At 32.3% G+C, this 16,526-nt stretch overlaps 1 protein-coding gene across 2 annotated transcripts; it reads left to right on the forward strand.

Annotated features, from left to right (window-relative positions):
* Window positions 1-118: 118 nt before the first annotated feature.
* On the forward strand, window positions 119-16,471 carry LOC131946417 (rab proteins geranylgeranyltransferase component A 1). 2 transcript variants are annotated; one of them, XM_059307163.1, is made up of 19 exons: window positions 119-250; window positions 3,504-3,607; window positions 4,567-4,633; window positions 5,289-5,361; window positions 5,854-5,990; window positions 6,509-6,600; window positions 7,307-7,728; window positions 7,881-7,997; window positions 8,563-8,683; window positions 9,296-9,411; window positions 9,504-9,610; window positions 10,227-10,301; window positions 11,193-11,237; window positions 11,489-11,548; window positions 12,202-12,262; window positions 13,346-13,442; window positions 14,281-14,370; window positions 14,756-14,910; window positions 15,278-16,471. In XM_059307163.1, exons 2-19 carry the CDS (start codon window positions 3,553-3,555, stop codon window positions 15,497-15,499), a joined length of 2,112 nt encoding a protein of 703 aa, XP_059163146.1. In that variant the 5' UTR covers window positions 119-250; window positions 3,504-3,552; the 3' UTR covers window positions 15,500-16,471. The 2 variants fall into 2 exon arrangements, with proteins under 2 accessions (XP_059163146.1, XP_059163147.1); XM_059307164.1 differs by lacking the exon at window positions 119-250 and adding an exon at window positions 1,226-1,250.
* The last annotated feature ends 55 nt before the right edge of the window (window positions 16,472-16,526 follow it).

The raw sequence follows: 16,526 nt of genomic DNA on the forward strand, positions 1-16,526 counted from the left end.
TATTAAAAGAAGCAGCTCATAATCGATACTCAAGCAAGGTCTAGATTCTATATCTAAGTCGTTTCCAATCGAAGTCTACAACACGGCGCGCAGTGTCACTTTGAAGTATGTCGCCAAAAAGAATAGTGTAGAGTGTAGTGTAGCAGTCTTCAAGTGTTTGTTTTTCTAACTCGTCAGAAAGTTTCTGATTTTATTAGATCAAACGTTAGATTGATAGATTCTCTATGTTCTAGAATCTAGAACTACCTCGGTAAAATCACGATATAGCGTCGGAAATTATTGGGTAATGTTCGTTGAGTTTCGGTAACATTCATTACTGTAAACCATAGTAGTTTATTTTACCGTTGAAAGAAAAAAAAAAATATTAGGCCTAAAATTAATAACGAAGTGTCTACTCGGAATAAGATTTTTCGGCAAAAGATAGTTCTGCGCATGCGCAGTGACCTATGGCTAGGGTTAGGGCTAGAATGAGGGTTAGGGGTAGGATTAGGGATAGGGTTAGGGATAGGATTAGGGATAGGATTAGGGCTAGGGTTAGGGTTAGGGATAGGATTAGGGATAGGGTTAAGGATAGGATTAGGGTTGGTATTAGGGTTCTGGTTGGTATTAGGGTTCTGCGGTTGTAAACACACGCATGCGCAGTACCATCGAAAACATCGCCGCTAAGTCGTAGTTTCTCTCCATTGCGCATGCGTATCGCATGCGTATCTTATTCCGACTAGAATCGGCCAATTAATAAAGTCAAGTCAGTCAAAGTGCATTAAATTAATTATAATTATTAATGTTTTAACTTAATTTAATGTTTAACTGACAAAAATTTAGCAACAATTAGTAAATCTAAATATTATTAATAAAGTCGAGTGTAGTAATTAATGTTTTTTTTTAAGAAACAGAAAAAAACCTGCAGAAGATTTGCGACAACCAGCCCTAAGTTCTGTTAGTAAATAAGACGATTAACTAGAATAATGTTTAGTTACAGCAATAATTAGCACATACACTTAAAATAATTAGAAATAGAAAATAATTAGCAAAACAGTATTTAAATTGCAACTAAAATCAATCCTTGCACATTTTTCAACATTATGTATTAAAAATAATATGGCGGCAAATAAATGATGGTTCACAGTATTTCCGATGGTTTCCGGAACGGCTCGACAGACTACACCATGGTTTTACTGTTTTTTACTGCTGTACAGTTCCGGAATAATAACCGACGCTATATCGTGATTTTACCTCTACCTCTTTTTATAGTAAGTATCTGGATCTAGATTATCTAGATCTAGATTCTAATCATGACTGAGAAATCAGTGAATGAGGGGTAATCGTAATCGGTAATCTTACAGTCACCCTCCCTCCCACTCCCCCAACCCCCAGATTATAATAATCATTATTAATTAATAATAATTAATTAATAATTTTTATAGCCTAGATAAAAATGCCAAGTATGAAGAACAGGGTAAGACAGGAGTATCTGTACTAAGTACTGCTTGCTATTCTATGAAGTTATGAAAGTCGGGCATTCATTATAAAACTTTTTACGAAGTGACTACTTGGAAGAAGATTTTTCTCCCCAACAACTCCACTTAGTCGGCAAAAGATAGCTCTGCGCATGCGCAGTGACCTATGGCTAGGGTTAGGGCTAGAATGAGGGTTAGGATTAGGGATAGGGTTAGGATTAGGGCTAGGGTTAGGGTTGGGGATAGGATTAGTGTTAGGGATAGGATTAGGGATAGGGTTAGGATTAAGGTTGGTGTTAGGGTTCTGCGGTTGTAAACACACGTATGCGCAGTACCATTGAAAACATCGCCGCGAAGGCAAGTCGTAGTTTCTCTCCATTGCGCATGCGTATCTTATTCCGGCTAGCATCGGCCAACTTTTTAAGTCTGTTCACTGAATATTTAATTCAAAAACAAGGTAGGCCTAATCTATCGTTTTAGGTACGTAAAATCGCCTGCGACTTGTAATATGAAAAACAGGTGACTCCTTGAAATTTTAATAATTATTTCCCATTTTGAGGAGGATTTATGTTTTGAAAAATACAAAAATGTTTCCTTGTTTCATTTATGTACCTGTTTTTAAACAATTGAATTAAAACTTTTCCGTAATAAATGAAGACTAGCAATGTTTCCAACAGATGCAACCATGCTCATTTACTATAGCAGCCATCTTGTTTAAGTTTTATTTTTATAAGCTTATAGCGCGAGATTCAGGGGGAAGCCACTCTATTTTACAAATGGCTGCTGTTTATATAGCAAATCTTACTCTCAGACACTGCTGTTTAAAGTTAATTTCTGGCCTATATCGATATATTTAGCCATTGATTTAGGTTTATTATTCATTTATCTATAATATTTGACACAAACATATGACAATAAACTTCTATTAAAGCCTTGACAATGAGGTAACGTTTTCGTACATTAATAGCCGCAGGCGATTTTACGTACCCAAAACGATAGATTACCAAAAACAAGAGGCCTAATTTTTAGTAATTTATAGAACTTCTGTTCACACATGCAAAACTAAACAATTTTGGCCAATGCTAGCCGGAAAAAGATGCGCAATGGAGAGAAACTACGACTTGCCATCGCAGCGATGTTTTCGATGGTACTGCACATGCGTGTGTTTACAACCACAGAACTCTAGCCCTAACCCCAACCCTAACCCTAGCCCTAATCCTAACCCTAGCCACAGGTCACTGCGCATGCGCAGAACTATCTTTTGCCGACTAAGTGGAGATGTTGGGGAGAATAATCTTTTTCTGAGTAGTCACTTCGAACATTTTAACATAAGGCTTCGATTCTTGCATTATCTCCCTTACTTACATCATGGTTTTTGACTGACAGTAAATATCATCAGTTCAAGAATACTTGTAAAATGTCTGGAGCCAGTATATCTGTGGCAGCTTGTTAGACGCCAATATTTAAAGAAACCATTTGTCACGCACCACTATTTTGGGAACCATTTGTCTGGAGCCACTCAGCCATTATGATTATGTCTGGCTCCAATGTCAGTGGTTCTATTTGTCACAGATACTTTTGTTGGGGCCACTTTGACTGTGTTATTTTGTCTTGGACTATTTTGCTAGGGTTGTTTTGATTGTGCTGCTCCTGGTGTCTTTCCTAGTTTCAAAAATTATTCTTTGAAACAAATTTTAGGTAAATTTGTAGGCCTACATCTAATTCTCACACCTAAAAATAGTTGACAGGTCCAACTTATAAGCCCACTTTTTTGCAGTAATTAAATTATTAGGTTATACATGTTTTCTCATTCAAAGACAGGGAGGTGTGGGGGAGGGGGTAGACTTTTGAGATAATGTGTGTTAGAGCATCAAGGTAGTAAATAATTTCATAGAACACATAATGAAGGATATGCTCATTTTTGTTAAGAGACACAATTATTTTGTAGAAGGTGTAGGAGATCTTTGCTATATCATTTTAACACATGTATATTATGTATCTTGTTATCAAACACATTTTAATTTTCAACAGATTTTTTACTTTCAGTGAATGTAGTTTTGATAATTGAAATAAGAAGTTCAGCAGTTTTTTTCCTATGGCTGCCATAGCAGATCTTCCAGATGAGTTTGATGTTGTGGTCTTAGGAACAGGTATTTTTATTTCTCACATTAACTGACACCTATTTATGTAATCAAATACTAAAAATTAGCTGTGTTGCATGCTTATTTTTAACTTAAAATATTCAGATATGTGTGGTTGGGCTTGAGGATAATTTTTGTCACTAAAATTTCTTTGTGGCTCATGAGATCTCTTACATATTGTAGTGACCAAATCTTTTATTAAAGAAAGAAGAAAGCAAGCCTATTTTCTTATTTTCAGTGCATTTGAAAGCTTAACATTATCAAGTTTTTTTATATATATATTTTTTATTTTTTATTTTTTTAGTAATTCATTGTATGAATAAAAAAGTATTTGTCTTAAAACGTTAATTATGCCATTAAAAGTTGAAGTGTATGCTTATTTCTATACATTTGACAAGTCTAAACTGAGATCACAACCCCTTTTTGTTAGGAGCCAAATGCTCTAGTATTCGACCATACCGTCCCATTATTGAATATAGTTATCTTTATGTTGATTTTTACTTACTAATTAAGCATCTAATTAAATTTTAAAAATAGCTTTTCTTGCATTGATGTAAAAGGTGAACATGTCTAAAAAGTTGTCTAGAAGTGGGTCAAAATGAATTACAAAATTTGCCATAACCCACAAACAAATAGACATTGTAAACTAAATAAAAGCTTATGAAAAACATAAGTGTTGATCCATTTATATATTCGAACTAGTATGATTACAAGCTTTTAAATGTACTTAAAACTTCCATTCTTTAAATATGATAGTTAAAGCATTAATTTTTTTGTCAACACTTTTTCTATAGAAAGAAAGTTTTTCAATTTTCTAAGATTTAGTACATTTAAATGCTTGTTATTATAAAAGTTTTTACACTTGTTTATTTCATGGAAAGAGCTTAACATTTGAATTTTTAAAAAAGTAGAATTTTAAGATTAAAAAAAAAATATTTTAATTCACATATTTATTTTGTATCCATCAGGTCTCACTGAAACAATTGTAGCAGCAGCATGTTCAAGATTAGGCTTGAAAATTCTGCACCTTGATCGGTAAGTGTCTGGACTATTCAAATAAATATGCTAAAACACTTTACACAAGAACTAGCTAACTGTGTGCTATCTTATCATATTAGACTGTTGTTGTAATGAGAGCAGGGGGGTGGTGGTGGTAAGAGAGTTAATGTAGTAATTAATTTTGAATAACACAACAAAGAACATGCTCATTTTTGTTAGATTTATGATTATTTAGTAGATCTTTGCAATCTCATTTTAATGCTTGTAAATTATGAATCTTTTTATTAAGCACAATTTATTTTCAACACATTTTTATTTTCAATGAAGTTTGCCTACTTTCTCCTTATTTTCTAGCAGACCTTAAAGTTTCATATTTTCTATTTGCTAGATTTCTGTTCTTAAAATGGTTTCCTCTGTGTTGTTGATCCATCTTAGTTTTCTTTGTAATTCCTGCTCTTTCATTTCATAACCAAAGCAGGCTGGATGTATTTTAAAATCCTCAAGCAAAAATTATCCAGCCATTTTTGCTCTATATATTCTGGAGCTAATAATGTTTTTGTATTTTAATCTATTTGGCTCTTTTTAAATTAAATAATTGTATTATAATAATTAGATTCATATTTTGTCAGTATAATTTGTAAAATATTTTTGCCAGATAAATGAGGTAATTGAGACTGATTGTATTTTCCAGCAATGATTTTTATGGCAACACCTTTGGAAACTTTAGTCTTCAGGGGCTTGAAGCATGGCAAAAAAAGAATCAAGTAAGAATTTTTAAAAATGAAACAAAATGTCTAAGGTAACTTGTCTAGCAGATTATCTCTTTAAGCCTGTAATCATTTTCATGTTTCACCTGAATTTTTTTGTTTCACTCGATTTTTTCCACAAACTTCATGGAGGAGAATAGAATTAGAATAAATACATTAATTTCCGTTTATTTTATAGCACAACAACATTAATGGTTAGATGCAGCTACTGAATGGCATTCCATAGTGTTAAACTAAACTAACGTAAAAGTACAAGAAGTAAACAAGACAGAAAATGACCTCTCTGATGTCATGACCTAGATTAATAATTAAAAACAACAGATTAAATAGAGAAAATATAATCGAACGGTGGGAGCATCGTTAGGGTATGTAGGCTTGTGGACTGCCCACTGGGAGTGCTGTTATGGTCTTTGAGAGTTAATGTATTTCAAAACTGTTGGTTGTTAAATAAAAAAAAATTAATATTAAGTTTTTAAACTACTCATACAGAATCTCCCATTAGAAGATGCGAGTACTTCTGTGACTGCTGACAACATACAGAGCCTTCTGAGAGATGAGGAAAGTTTATTGACTTTACCACAGGAAACTGCCAGTGCCTTTAACATTAAATCCCAGTATTACATCAGGTAAGAAGTAGACCTGTAAGCTGGCATTAGTTAACATCAAAAGTGCTATCTCGCTTCTTTGTTTTTCAAAATACATTAAAAACAAAAAAGTTTAGAAACAAAACAAAAAATACATGAAAAATAAAAATTTCTTTAAAAATTTATGAAACAAAACACAAAATACATTAAAAAAAAACAACAAAGAAGTACTCTAAAAGCTTAAAGAAACCAAAAACAAAAAAGGTTTTAATTTTGGGTTTTTATCACAGTAGAAATTAAAGAAGTAATTAAAGCACATTTTAGAAAGTCCTTTCTAATTGTCATAGTTTATTTCTTGACTGATTGTGATGAAGTTTTTTTTTAATTTTTAAAAAATGTTTGTTACATAGTTTTTATTAAGTTTATAATTTACATTTTCATCATGTATGTTTTATAAAAAAATATTTTTGATTTTTTTTCAAGAGATATTTTGAATGATTTTTAGTGGCTTACCTTAAAGAAGCAACTATCAGCTAACTAGTCTTAATGTTATATAACAGAGAAAGGACAGAAGAAGAAGAGAAAGAAGCACAGAGTAAAAAAGTTTACTTGCCCTATTCCATGGTTCCAGTTCTTGGGGCTGGTGACAATGGTATATATTTTTCCTTCATTTTTTTTCATTTTAGTTTTTAACACACCTCTTATAAAAATATGAAATATTTTTAAAGAAACATTGAATAAGTGTTTCGATCTTACTTTATCAATTTTACCAAATAGCAGCATGTCTTGACTGTAACATCTTTGTCATTAAATACATAAGATGACGAGACAGAAAAAAATGTAGCTTGATATTTGTAATCCACCTAGTGGTTGATGAGAAATGGTTACAATGAAAATTTTCTTTAATACACTTGTTAATTGTCAACTTTGTTTAATTGGCTTTATGAATGTTGACTTTTTATGTAAGCTTTGTTTATTTGGCTTGAAGAATGTTGAATTTTAAATTCCATGTCAACTTTATTTGGCTTTTATGAATGTTGAATTTTAAATTCCATGTCAACTTTATTTGGCTTGATGAATGTTGAATGTTAAATTCCATGTCAACTTTATTTGGCTCGATGAATGTTGAATGTTAAATTCCATGTCAACTTTATTTGGCTTGATGAATGTTGAATTTTAAATTCCATGTCCACTTTATTTAGGTTGATGAATGTTGAATTTTAAATTCCATGTCCACTTTATTTAGTTTGATGAATGTTGACATCTAAAGCTCACGTCAACTATGTGTTAAATTTAAAAACTACATCAACTTTATCAGGATGTTATTTTCTTAAATTATTTTATTTTATTAACTCCAGATTTGAGTGCCAACAGCTCTACTGAACCAGATCCTAAGCTTGAGAGCACAGCAACATGTGAACAAGTAACTGAAGACTTGTCACAACTACACATTGGTGGAAAGGAGTCAGGGGAAATCTCCAAAGATGTGTTGGAAGATAAGGAGGGGAGCTTAACTGTGGGGAGAGATGAGAATAACAAGGGAACACAGGCAAGCGAGGAAAAGGAAAAAGATGAGAGTAAAGGAGAAGGCAATGACAAGGGAGAGAACATTAGTAAAAGTCTGACAACTGAGGAAGGATGTGAGGGTGACAGAGTGGGGCAGACAACTGAAGCTGGGCAAAAAATAGAAGAGCAGACAACTCCATCAGCACCTAAAGAATGGACTGTGGGGGAATTGAAAGACAATGGACGCAAGTTTTGCTTTGATTTATCGCCTAAGGTATTTTAATTTACATGCATCATTGAGTTTTCTGATAAAGCAATTTAAATAATGAATGACATCTTGATGCTTTAAACTCTCATATGCAAAAAAATTTGGTGTTTATCTTTCATTTTATGGTTAAGTATTTTATATTTTCCATTTTTTTTTAGCTACTTTATTGCAGTGGGGAACTTGTAGAATTGTTGATTCAGTCTGACGTGGCTAGGTATTGTGAATTTAGGACAGTCAGTCGGGTGCTGAATTTCCTTCAGGATAAACTTCAGCAGGTAAACTTGAGTTACGGTAATGTGTTTTTAGGACGGTCAGTCGGGTGCTCAACTTCTTCCAAGATCAACTTCAGCAGGTAAACTTGAGTATGGTATTATCAATTTGGCATGGTCAGTCTGGTACCGAACTTCTTCATGATGAGCAGCAGCAGGTAAACATGTGAGGTTCTTAAAATTTAGAATGGTCTGTTGGGTGCTAAACTTCCCTTGGACAAACTGCCTGGTATTGTATACTGAATGTCTGATCTATTCAAACCTGTGAGTTCTCTGCTCATATTCTGTGGCCCCTTTATGTAGTTGAGGGCTTGACCATTTAGGAAATATAAAAGAAATTTATATCCTAATGATGTTTGTATTCTGTCTAGGATTTTATAAATTAAATATTATAGTTAATATATATATATATTATGTTTCTATTTTCTTAAATTAGCAAATTTTTTCTTAATTTAGTAAAATAAATCTCTCAATTCACCACTTAAAGGAATTGTATTTTATGAGAGCTTGCTTTGGTGAACATCTGAAACTGACAGTATGAAATTTTAATCATTGTTTAATATACCACCAGGTTCCTTGTTCAAGGGCAGATGTGTTCAGCAGTAAAGTTGTGTCCCTTATTGAAAAAAGACTTATGATGAAGTTTCTTCAGTTTGTGGCTGAGTATGAAAAATCACCCCAGGAGTATCAAGGTAAGTTTGATCTGTTTAGTATAAACAAACCCATGGTGATTTTTTTTATCGCAGCAGTTTATAAAGTGTCAACTGGAAAAATTATAACATGCAGTGATTTATATGTTATAGTTTAAATACACGTGTATTTCCTTTCCTGAAGCAGCTGTTTTACAATTTGCGTGGTTTTATTAATTTTGTGGTTAGTTTTGGCATTAGAGGATTAGTCACGGAACTAAAACAAGAAATGTTTCATGGTGGTTATTTTTTTTAATTGTCACATTATTACCACAGTCACTAAATTTGATTCTTGGTGTGGCTTTTAAATTTAAAATAAAAGATTTACTGCATGATGATTTTACACTGAGGATTACTGCTAATTAGTACATGTGGGATGGGATTAGTGATGAGATGGTCACTATTTAAGCAGGGTTGTGGGATGGGATGGTAAATATTTGACTTTGGTGTGAGATGGAATGGTCAATGATTGACTGGTGTGTTGGATGGTCTATATTATACTGTGATGTGGGATGGAATGCTCAATATTTGACTGGTGTGTGGTATGGGCAATAGCTGACTGTGGTGTAGGATGCGATGGTCAATATTTGACTTTTGTTTCTACATTTTATTCAGACTTTGTGGGGAAACCTTTTGTTCAATTCATGAAATCTAAGAAGTTGACAGAGAACATTCAAAAATTTATTCAGCATTCCATCGCAATGGTTACTGATGAAGCTTCAACAGAACAGGTTAGAAAATTTTAAAACTGTCTTACAACTCTCATTTTGTGTGTGCAAAGAGTTAAAAACTGAATTTCTATCTTATTTTGATAATATTTCAGGGTTTAAAAAAGGCTCACAAGTTTTTACATTCCCTTGGTCGCTATGGCAACACAGCTTTTTTGTTTCCTCTGTATGGCACTGGAGAGCTACCACAAGCCTTCTCAAGGTTTGCACTTAGTTTCATTTAGAAAGTTGATTTAGACTTTGTGTATTAAGCTTAAAATTCTTAAGGGTAACAAACCATAGACACACTGTATGTCAGTTTCTTAGCTATTGTTAATCACAGAATGTTTTGGACATTGTTCAACTCATAATCAGTGTATTTAAGGTAATGGAAAAATGTTTTGATTGATAATTTGTATTCATGATACCATACTAAAGTCCAAATATGCCTTCTTCAGTAACCCAAATTAGCATTTCAAATTGTTTTGGAAAAAATAACAACATATTGACGTACACAAAAATAACTTGAGTATGACTAAGAAATCAGCCTCATTTTCATTTAAACTTGCTGAGTATTAGCTGATTAACATAGATCATTAAAAATTATTAATTAGTTTACACAAATTATTAAAAAGTATTAACTGATTAAAATACATTATAAAAAATTATTTTCTGATTAACATAGATTATTAAAAAGTATTATCTTATTAACACGGATTATTAAAACATATTTTTTAAATTAACATATAGGCCTATTATTAAAAAGTATTTTTTGATTAACATAAATAATTAAAAAGTATTATCTGATTAACATAAATCTATCTACCTGATTATGTAAGGTTGTCTGCAGTCTTTGGAGGGGTCTACTGTTTGACAACATCAGCATCACATCTTATTCTGGACTCTGAAAATAAGTGAGTTTTACCACTTAGATCAACTCTCAGCTGCTAATACTAACAGGAGATTACAGAAGTTTTAACATTCGTTATAAATCTAAGTGGGGGGTTGTGTGTGTTGAGGGTTTTGGATGCTGAACAGACTGGCTGTAGATGAGATGGACCTATGTCAGGCCTAGAATGCAGTATTCTGTTACTTATGATTACTGATGATGATATTACAACAAGACTTTTATTTTTTATTTTTAAGTCAGGTGAAAAAAGTATCCATTCAGACCTAAATAAAGTAGAGTGCATCAGTACTTATAACATAAAAGCATTAAGGAGATTGTGTGGTCCACACCATGCAATTTTACTTTATATGATTACAATCATGTAATGTATTCAGAGCTGTGTGGATTCATTAAATTCCAACATGCACAAAACCAGTTGATTAGCAATTGTTGGCTCACCATTCGATAATGTGTAGGCATATAAAAGAGTAAGCTGCTGTCATGCTCTTTTATAGCCTGACATTAGTGGTCAGTTTTTGTGTTGTCCTGTAATAAGTATTTACATTATTGGTTAGTAACAGTATCACCATGCCAATCTCGCTCAATGATAACAGTTCCCAGTTTCAATAACAGCTCAATGGCTGTGCTAGTTACTTACATGTACTGTAACATGTGGTTAGTTCCCAATGTCCAAATCAGTTTAATGGCTATGCTAGTTACTTACACAACTGTACTGTAACATGTGGTTAGTTCCCAGTGTCAAAAGCAGTTTAATGGCTAGGTTACTTACACTTAACTGTACTGTAAGATGTGGTCAGTTCCTAGTGTCAAAAGCAGTTTAATGGCTGTGCTAGTTACTTAGACTTGCCTGTACTGTAACATGTGGTCAATTCCCAGTTTTTTTTTAATCTTACAGGTGCAGTGGCATCATAACAACAGCTGGACAGAGGATAGCTTGCAAGTCAGTCTACTTTTATTTTGTGTAACTTGTTTGTGTTATTTTAATGGCAAAACATGTGATGCAAGATTATAGTTAAAGATATCCAATTACATAAGATGTGAAAAAAGAATTTTATTTAAATTTTTAAAAAAATATAATTTCTAAATAATTGTTTATGAATTATCATTTCATATAGTAAGCATTTGTTATTTTCATTTGCTGCATGACATTGTTGTTCTTAATTAAAACATTGCATTTTTTTTTCTCATAAGGTACTTGATAGCTGAAACATCTTACCTTCCAACATCTTATGTAAAACCCTTAAATAACAGGTATGTTGTATTCTATTGCCTTAATCTATTCCATTTTTTGTAAAACCCTTAAATAACAGGTATGTTGTATTCTATTGCCTTAATCTATTCCATTTTTTGTAAAACCCTTAAATAACAGGTATGTTGTATTCTATTGCCTTAATCTATTCCATTTTTTGTAAAACCCTTAAATAACAGGTATGCTGTATTCTATTGCCTTAATCTATTCCATTTTTTGTAAAACCCTTAAATAACAGGTATGTTGTATTCTATTGCCTTAATCTATTCCATTTTTTGTAAAACCCTTAAATAACAGGTATGTTGTATTCTATTGCCTTAATCTATTCCATTTTTTGTAAAACTCTTAAATAACAATTATTATGTTATTTCCTATTTCCTATTGCCTTTAACTATTCTATCTTTTGTAGAACCATTAAATAACAATTAGTATGTTATTTCCTATTGCATTAAACTTTTTCATATATTGTTTATAGTCTATAGCTTGTACCTATAAGCTCTGTCATACAGATCAGTAGATTACCTTCTCTACCATGTCAACACATTTCTTTATTTCTTCATGGCATCTATGATTGATGTTAAAACTAAGATTTCCACTTAGAATTTCTCAGATTCACTTGTTTTTCTACTTAAGTTTATTCTTGACAATTTCTCAGGCAAATATCAAGAGCTATTTTTGTAACAGACAGTTCCATCCTGCCCTCTCCGGAGCCTGAGGTAAACAGAAATGGGTTTTATCATTTTGTTAGCTGGGAGACAATGGATATTTAATACTTAGGGCGTATACCAGAGAATTAGAAGGGGGTCATGGGTTGCCGATGCATTGTGATCCCTGTCTTGACCTCAGCTGGTATTGTCTAAATCAGGGGTCTCCAAACTTTTCAGTCCGAGGGCCACATTAACTATCAAATTTCAGTTCGGGGGCCAGTTTCTTCCAGACATGTCTTTGATTTTTATGGGCAAAGTTCCTCAGCTATCACCAACAGTAGATTTTTAGTTGGACAAAAAGATCGCCGCAGGCCAGATGAGAGGACTTCGCGGGCCGCATCTGGCCCGCGGGCCATAGTTTGGAGACCCCTGGTCTAAATGAATGCTAAGCATTATGATTTATACCAACTTCAGTTGCAGAAGCTGCCAAAAGGAAACTAACATTGGTAATTATGTTGTTCTTGGCTAATTGGCCTGATCTGCTTGGGTTCTGTACCCTGGGAATATGTCATCCCATCACTTTGCTAGAATGGTTTAAATATTAGTGTCTTTAAACACTAGAAGTGGCTGTTCCAATAATGTGACAAGCTCTTTGCTAAAATTTAGAATTAATGGTAATTTCCCATTGAAGCTGTGTCAAATCTAGGAATATTTATAATGATGATTTACCCTGTTGGACCTGCTGGTCTAGTGTTGACCTGTTTCTGTCATCTCAGCATATACAGTTATCCCTCAGTTATCATTGTTAATTGGGATCAGTACTGGTCACGATCAGTGAGAAACTGTGAAGTAGTGTTACCCTCTCATTTTTAACACACATGCATTTTCTGTGTATGTATATTATTATTATCTAGCGTGCAGGCAACTTTCACACCATATTTCCCCAATTTTGACATTTTCATTTATATTTTTGAACAATCAGTGATTTATTGAGGCTGCTATAAATAAACAGCAAAGTAGTAAAGGACGAGTGTAAAGGGATAGTGTTTTCATTTTTAATTCTACTCTCTGACCAAGCTGTCATATTAATCAATCAAGTTTTTAATTTATTCTTTGTAGTAATCCCTTGCAATTTTCTGACAATCCAACTAGTTGTCACTTCTGCACTACGTCAGCAAGGATGACCCCAGACGACCTGTGACAGTTGTTGAGCTCCCACCCTCAGCTTGTGTTTGTCCCCGAGATTTGTGTAGGTTCTCACATTTACATCCATTTGTTTAAGTTTTGAGCTATGTGTGTAGGTTCTCATATTTAGATACGTTTGTTAAGTTTTAAACTAATTATGTAGGTTCTCATGTTTAGATACATTTGTTAAGTTTTAAACTATTTGTGTAGGTTCTCATGTTTAGATACATTTGTTAAGTTTTAAACTATTTGTGTAGGTTCTCATATTTAGATCCATTTGTTAAGTTTTAAACTATTTGTGTAGGTTCTCATATTTAGATCCATTTGTTAAGTTTTAAACTATTTGTGTAGGTTCTCATATTTAGATCCATTTGTTAAGTTTTAAACTATTTGTGTAGGTTCTCATATTTACATCCATTTGTTAAGTTTTAAACTATTTGTGTAGGTTCTCATGTTTAGATGCATTTGTTAAGTTTTAAACTATTTGTGTAGGTTCTCATATTTACATCCATTTGTTAAGTTTTAAACTATTTGTGTAGGTTCTCATATTTAGATACATTTGTTAAGTTTTAAACTATTTGTGTAGGTTCTCATATTTACATCCATTTGTTAAGTTTTAAACTATTTGTGTAGGTTCTCATATTTAGATACATTTGTTAAGTTTTAAAACTATTTGTGTAGGTTCTCATATTTACTTCCATTTGTTAAGTTTTTAGCTGAGATTTGTGTAGGTTCTCATATTTACATTCATTTATTACATTTTTGATTAAAATAAATGTATGTTGGATAAGTTAGACTCAATTGTTAAGTTTTATTTAATATTACATGTTTTTTTTACTATGTAGCAAAAATGCAGATGAGAATTAAACATAATTTTAACAAATATCATATCTATATTCTAGTTGTTGTACACTTGACCAGAATATCTGACCAAGCTGACTCAGAGAGTGACTTTATGGAAGTCACAGAACACCTGTTTGCAACTGATAACAGTGAGTCAAAATTTTTTTGCTACATTTTTTGTTGTTATATTTTATCTTGTGTGTTTTGGTCAATAAACCTATAGTTTATGGAATTTTGGTTCGTTTCTTGACTGTTGAAATACATTGCTACATAGACTAATTCATTTTTACATGTAAAAATTATATGCATTCTGTTGAAAGAATACTAAACATGGACAATATGCCTCACAAACAAGTAAATTTATCTCTCAGTGATGAGTCTCAGAGCAGATGATCCATAAGGCAGTTGAAGTAGAGTTTATCTACTGCAGCTGTCTTTACAGGAATTTTAGGATAGTAATAGAGTGCTCAACCATTGGATAATGGATTTTGAGTGCCTTTTTATTCTTTTTGTGTTTGATTCTATTTATTTTAGACACAGTAGATGAAAAGCCCAAGATATTATGGTCCATGCATTTTGCTCAGAAAGACTACAGTGAAGTTGAACTGACAGGTTCATCTCCAAAGAATATCTTAGTGACATCTGGTGGGGGTGGACCTGGTGTAGACCTAGAGTATTGTGTTCTGGAGGTGAGTTAAATACAGTGAGAATATAGCAAGCTCCCATTCCGATTTTAATGGCCATACACGTTATTAAAGTTTATGAAACTAGTGAAGTTTAATTTTAAATTGGCGTTTAACTATCCCACCATGTCTTTTTTAAAAAATTCTTTACAATATTGAAAATACAAATTTTGTTGCAATTTCTATTATGAAATATTTTATTTATTTTCATAGTTGGCTATTTTTTTCTTGTTGAAATTACAGTTTAAAATTAAATTAAGAAAACATCTCTTTTCGTGAATTTCATCCACACTCTAAAACCTTTATCATTACAAATTAATAAGAATATTAAATAATTAATAATTATTAAATAATAATAACTTTTTTCTCACAGGCCAAGAAAATTTTTCAAACGGTTTGCCCAGATGAGGAGTTCTTACCTAAACCCCCCAACCCCGAGGACATTATCCTAGTTGATGACAAGGAGACGATTGTAGACGTCGGCCCATCTGAATTTGAGGCGCAATCGGAGGATAAGAAAGATACAAAGGAAGAGGAGGGTTCAGAACAGAAAGAAGAAAGAGATGAACATGAATCCAAGGAAGTTGTGCAATAGCGATGTATGGTATAATTAAATTAATTTTTTAATTCAGTGCTTTTTATATGCTAAAGATGTATGTTGAATGTTTTAACTCTGCTTTTTTTTTTGTTTTATAAGAACCAGCATTTCTAGTATGTTTATAATGTAAAATGATAGCGCAAGTTTAATTTTGAAAAGAAATCGACAACCACTCTTTACACACAAAATGAAATACTTGTAAGTTTGGCGGAATTATGGTGATGTTCTAGCAGTGTTTTTTTTTAAAAATGATAACGTGTAAAAACTATTAGCAGCTTTGTGCAGGTGTATTTATTTAATTTTTGGACACATACATATGACTTTGTCATTGTATAACATATGTGATATTTACTTGAAATATTTTTCAATGTGTTAATTTCTTAAATAAATAATTTGGAAAGATAACTCTTTTTTTCAATCTTTATTGATCTCACTTTCTACACATTTATAACAGCATATATAACATGAGCAATATAAAGGTGTTGATATTTAAATGCATGACATCAGCAATGTATTTTTATCTATAGTAAATCTTTAAAACAAAATCCTAAATATAGCACTTATTAAATGTAGTTCTCTACTTTGGTGACTATAGTTTACATTGATACATTCATTTCCTTAACCAATATGTGAAATATAAAGATGGTGGTATTGAAATGCATGGCATTAGCTTAGTAGTTTTATCTATGGTAAATCTTCACATTAAATCCTAGCACTTTTTAATTAATTACCTTATGCATAAGCTCCATTTAATTGGAACAGGCCAGTGTTCAATAGAAACAAAGGGAGATTATGCAGATACCCTCAAAACTTGTAAATTTATATTTCTAATGATAACTTAGAAGCTTCATTCTAATGACCTTTTATTTGCTAACTCAAGTCTCTAATATAGAGACAGGGGTTTTAGTATAAAATCTTATTTGAGATCTGATGATGTAGAGTTCCATATTTAAGCCAGGTACCCATAAATGCTGACTCTTGGACTCGTCAAATAAAAACAAAAACCACAGGTAACTGCTTTATT

The sequence above is a fragment of the Physella acuta genome, unplaced genomic scaffold (genome assembly GCF_028476545.2).
Source record: "Physella acuta isolate Inbredline_101_S28 unplaced genomic scaffold, ASM2847654v3 ptg000560l, whole genome shotgun sequence".
Taxonomy (NCBI): Eukaryota; Metazoa; Mollusca; class Gastropoda; family Physidae; genus Physella; species Physella acuta.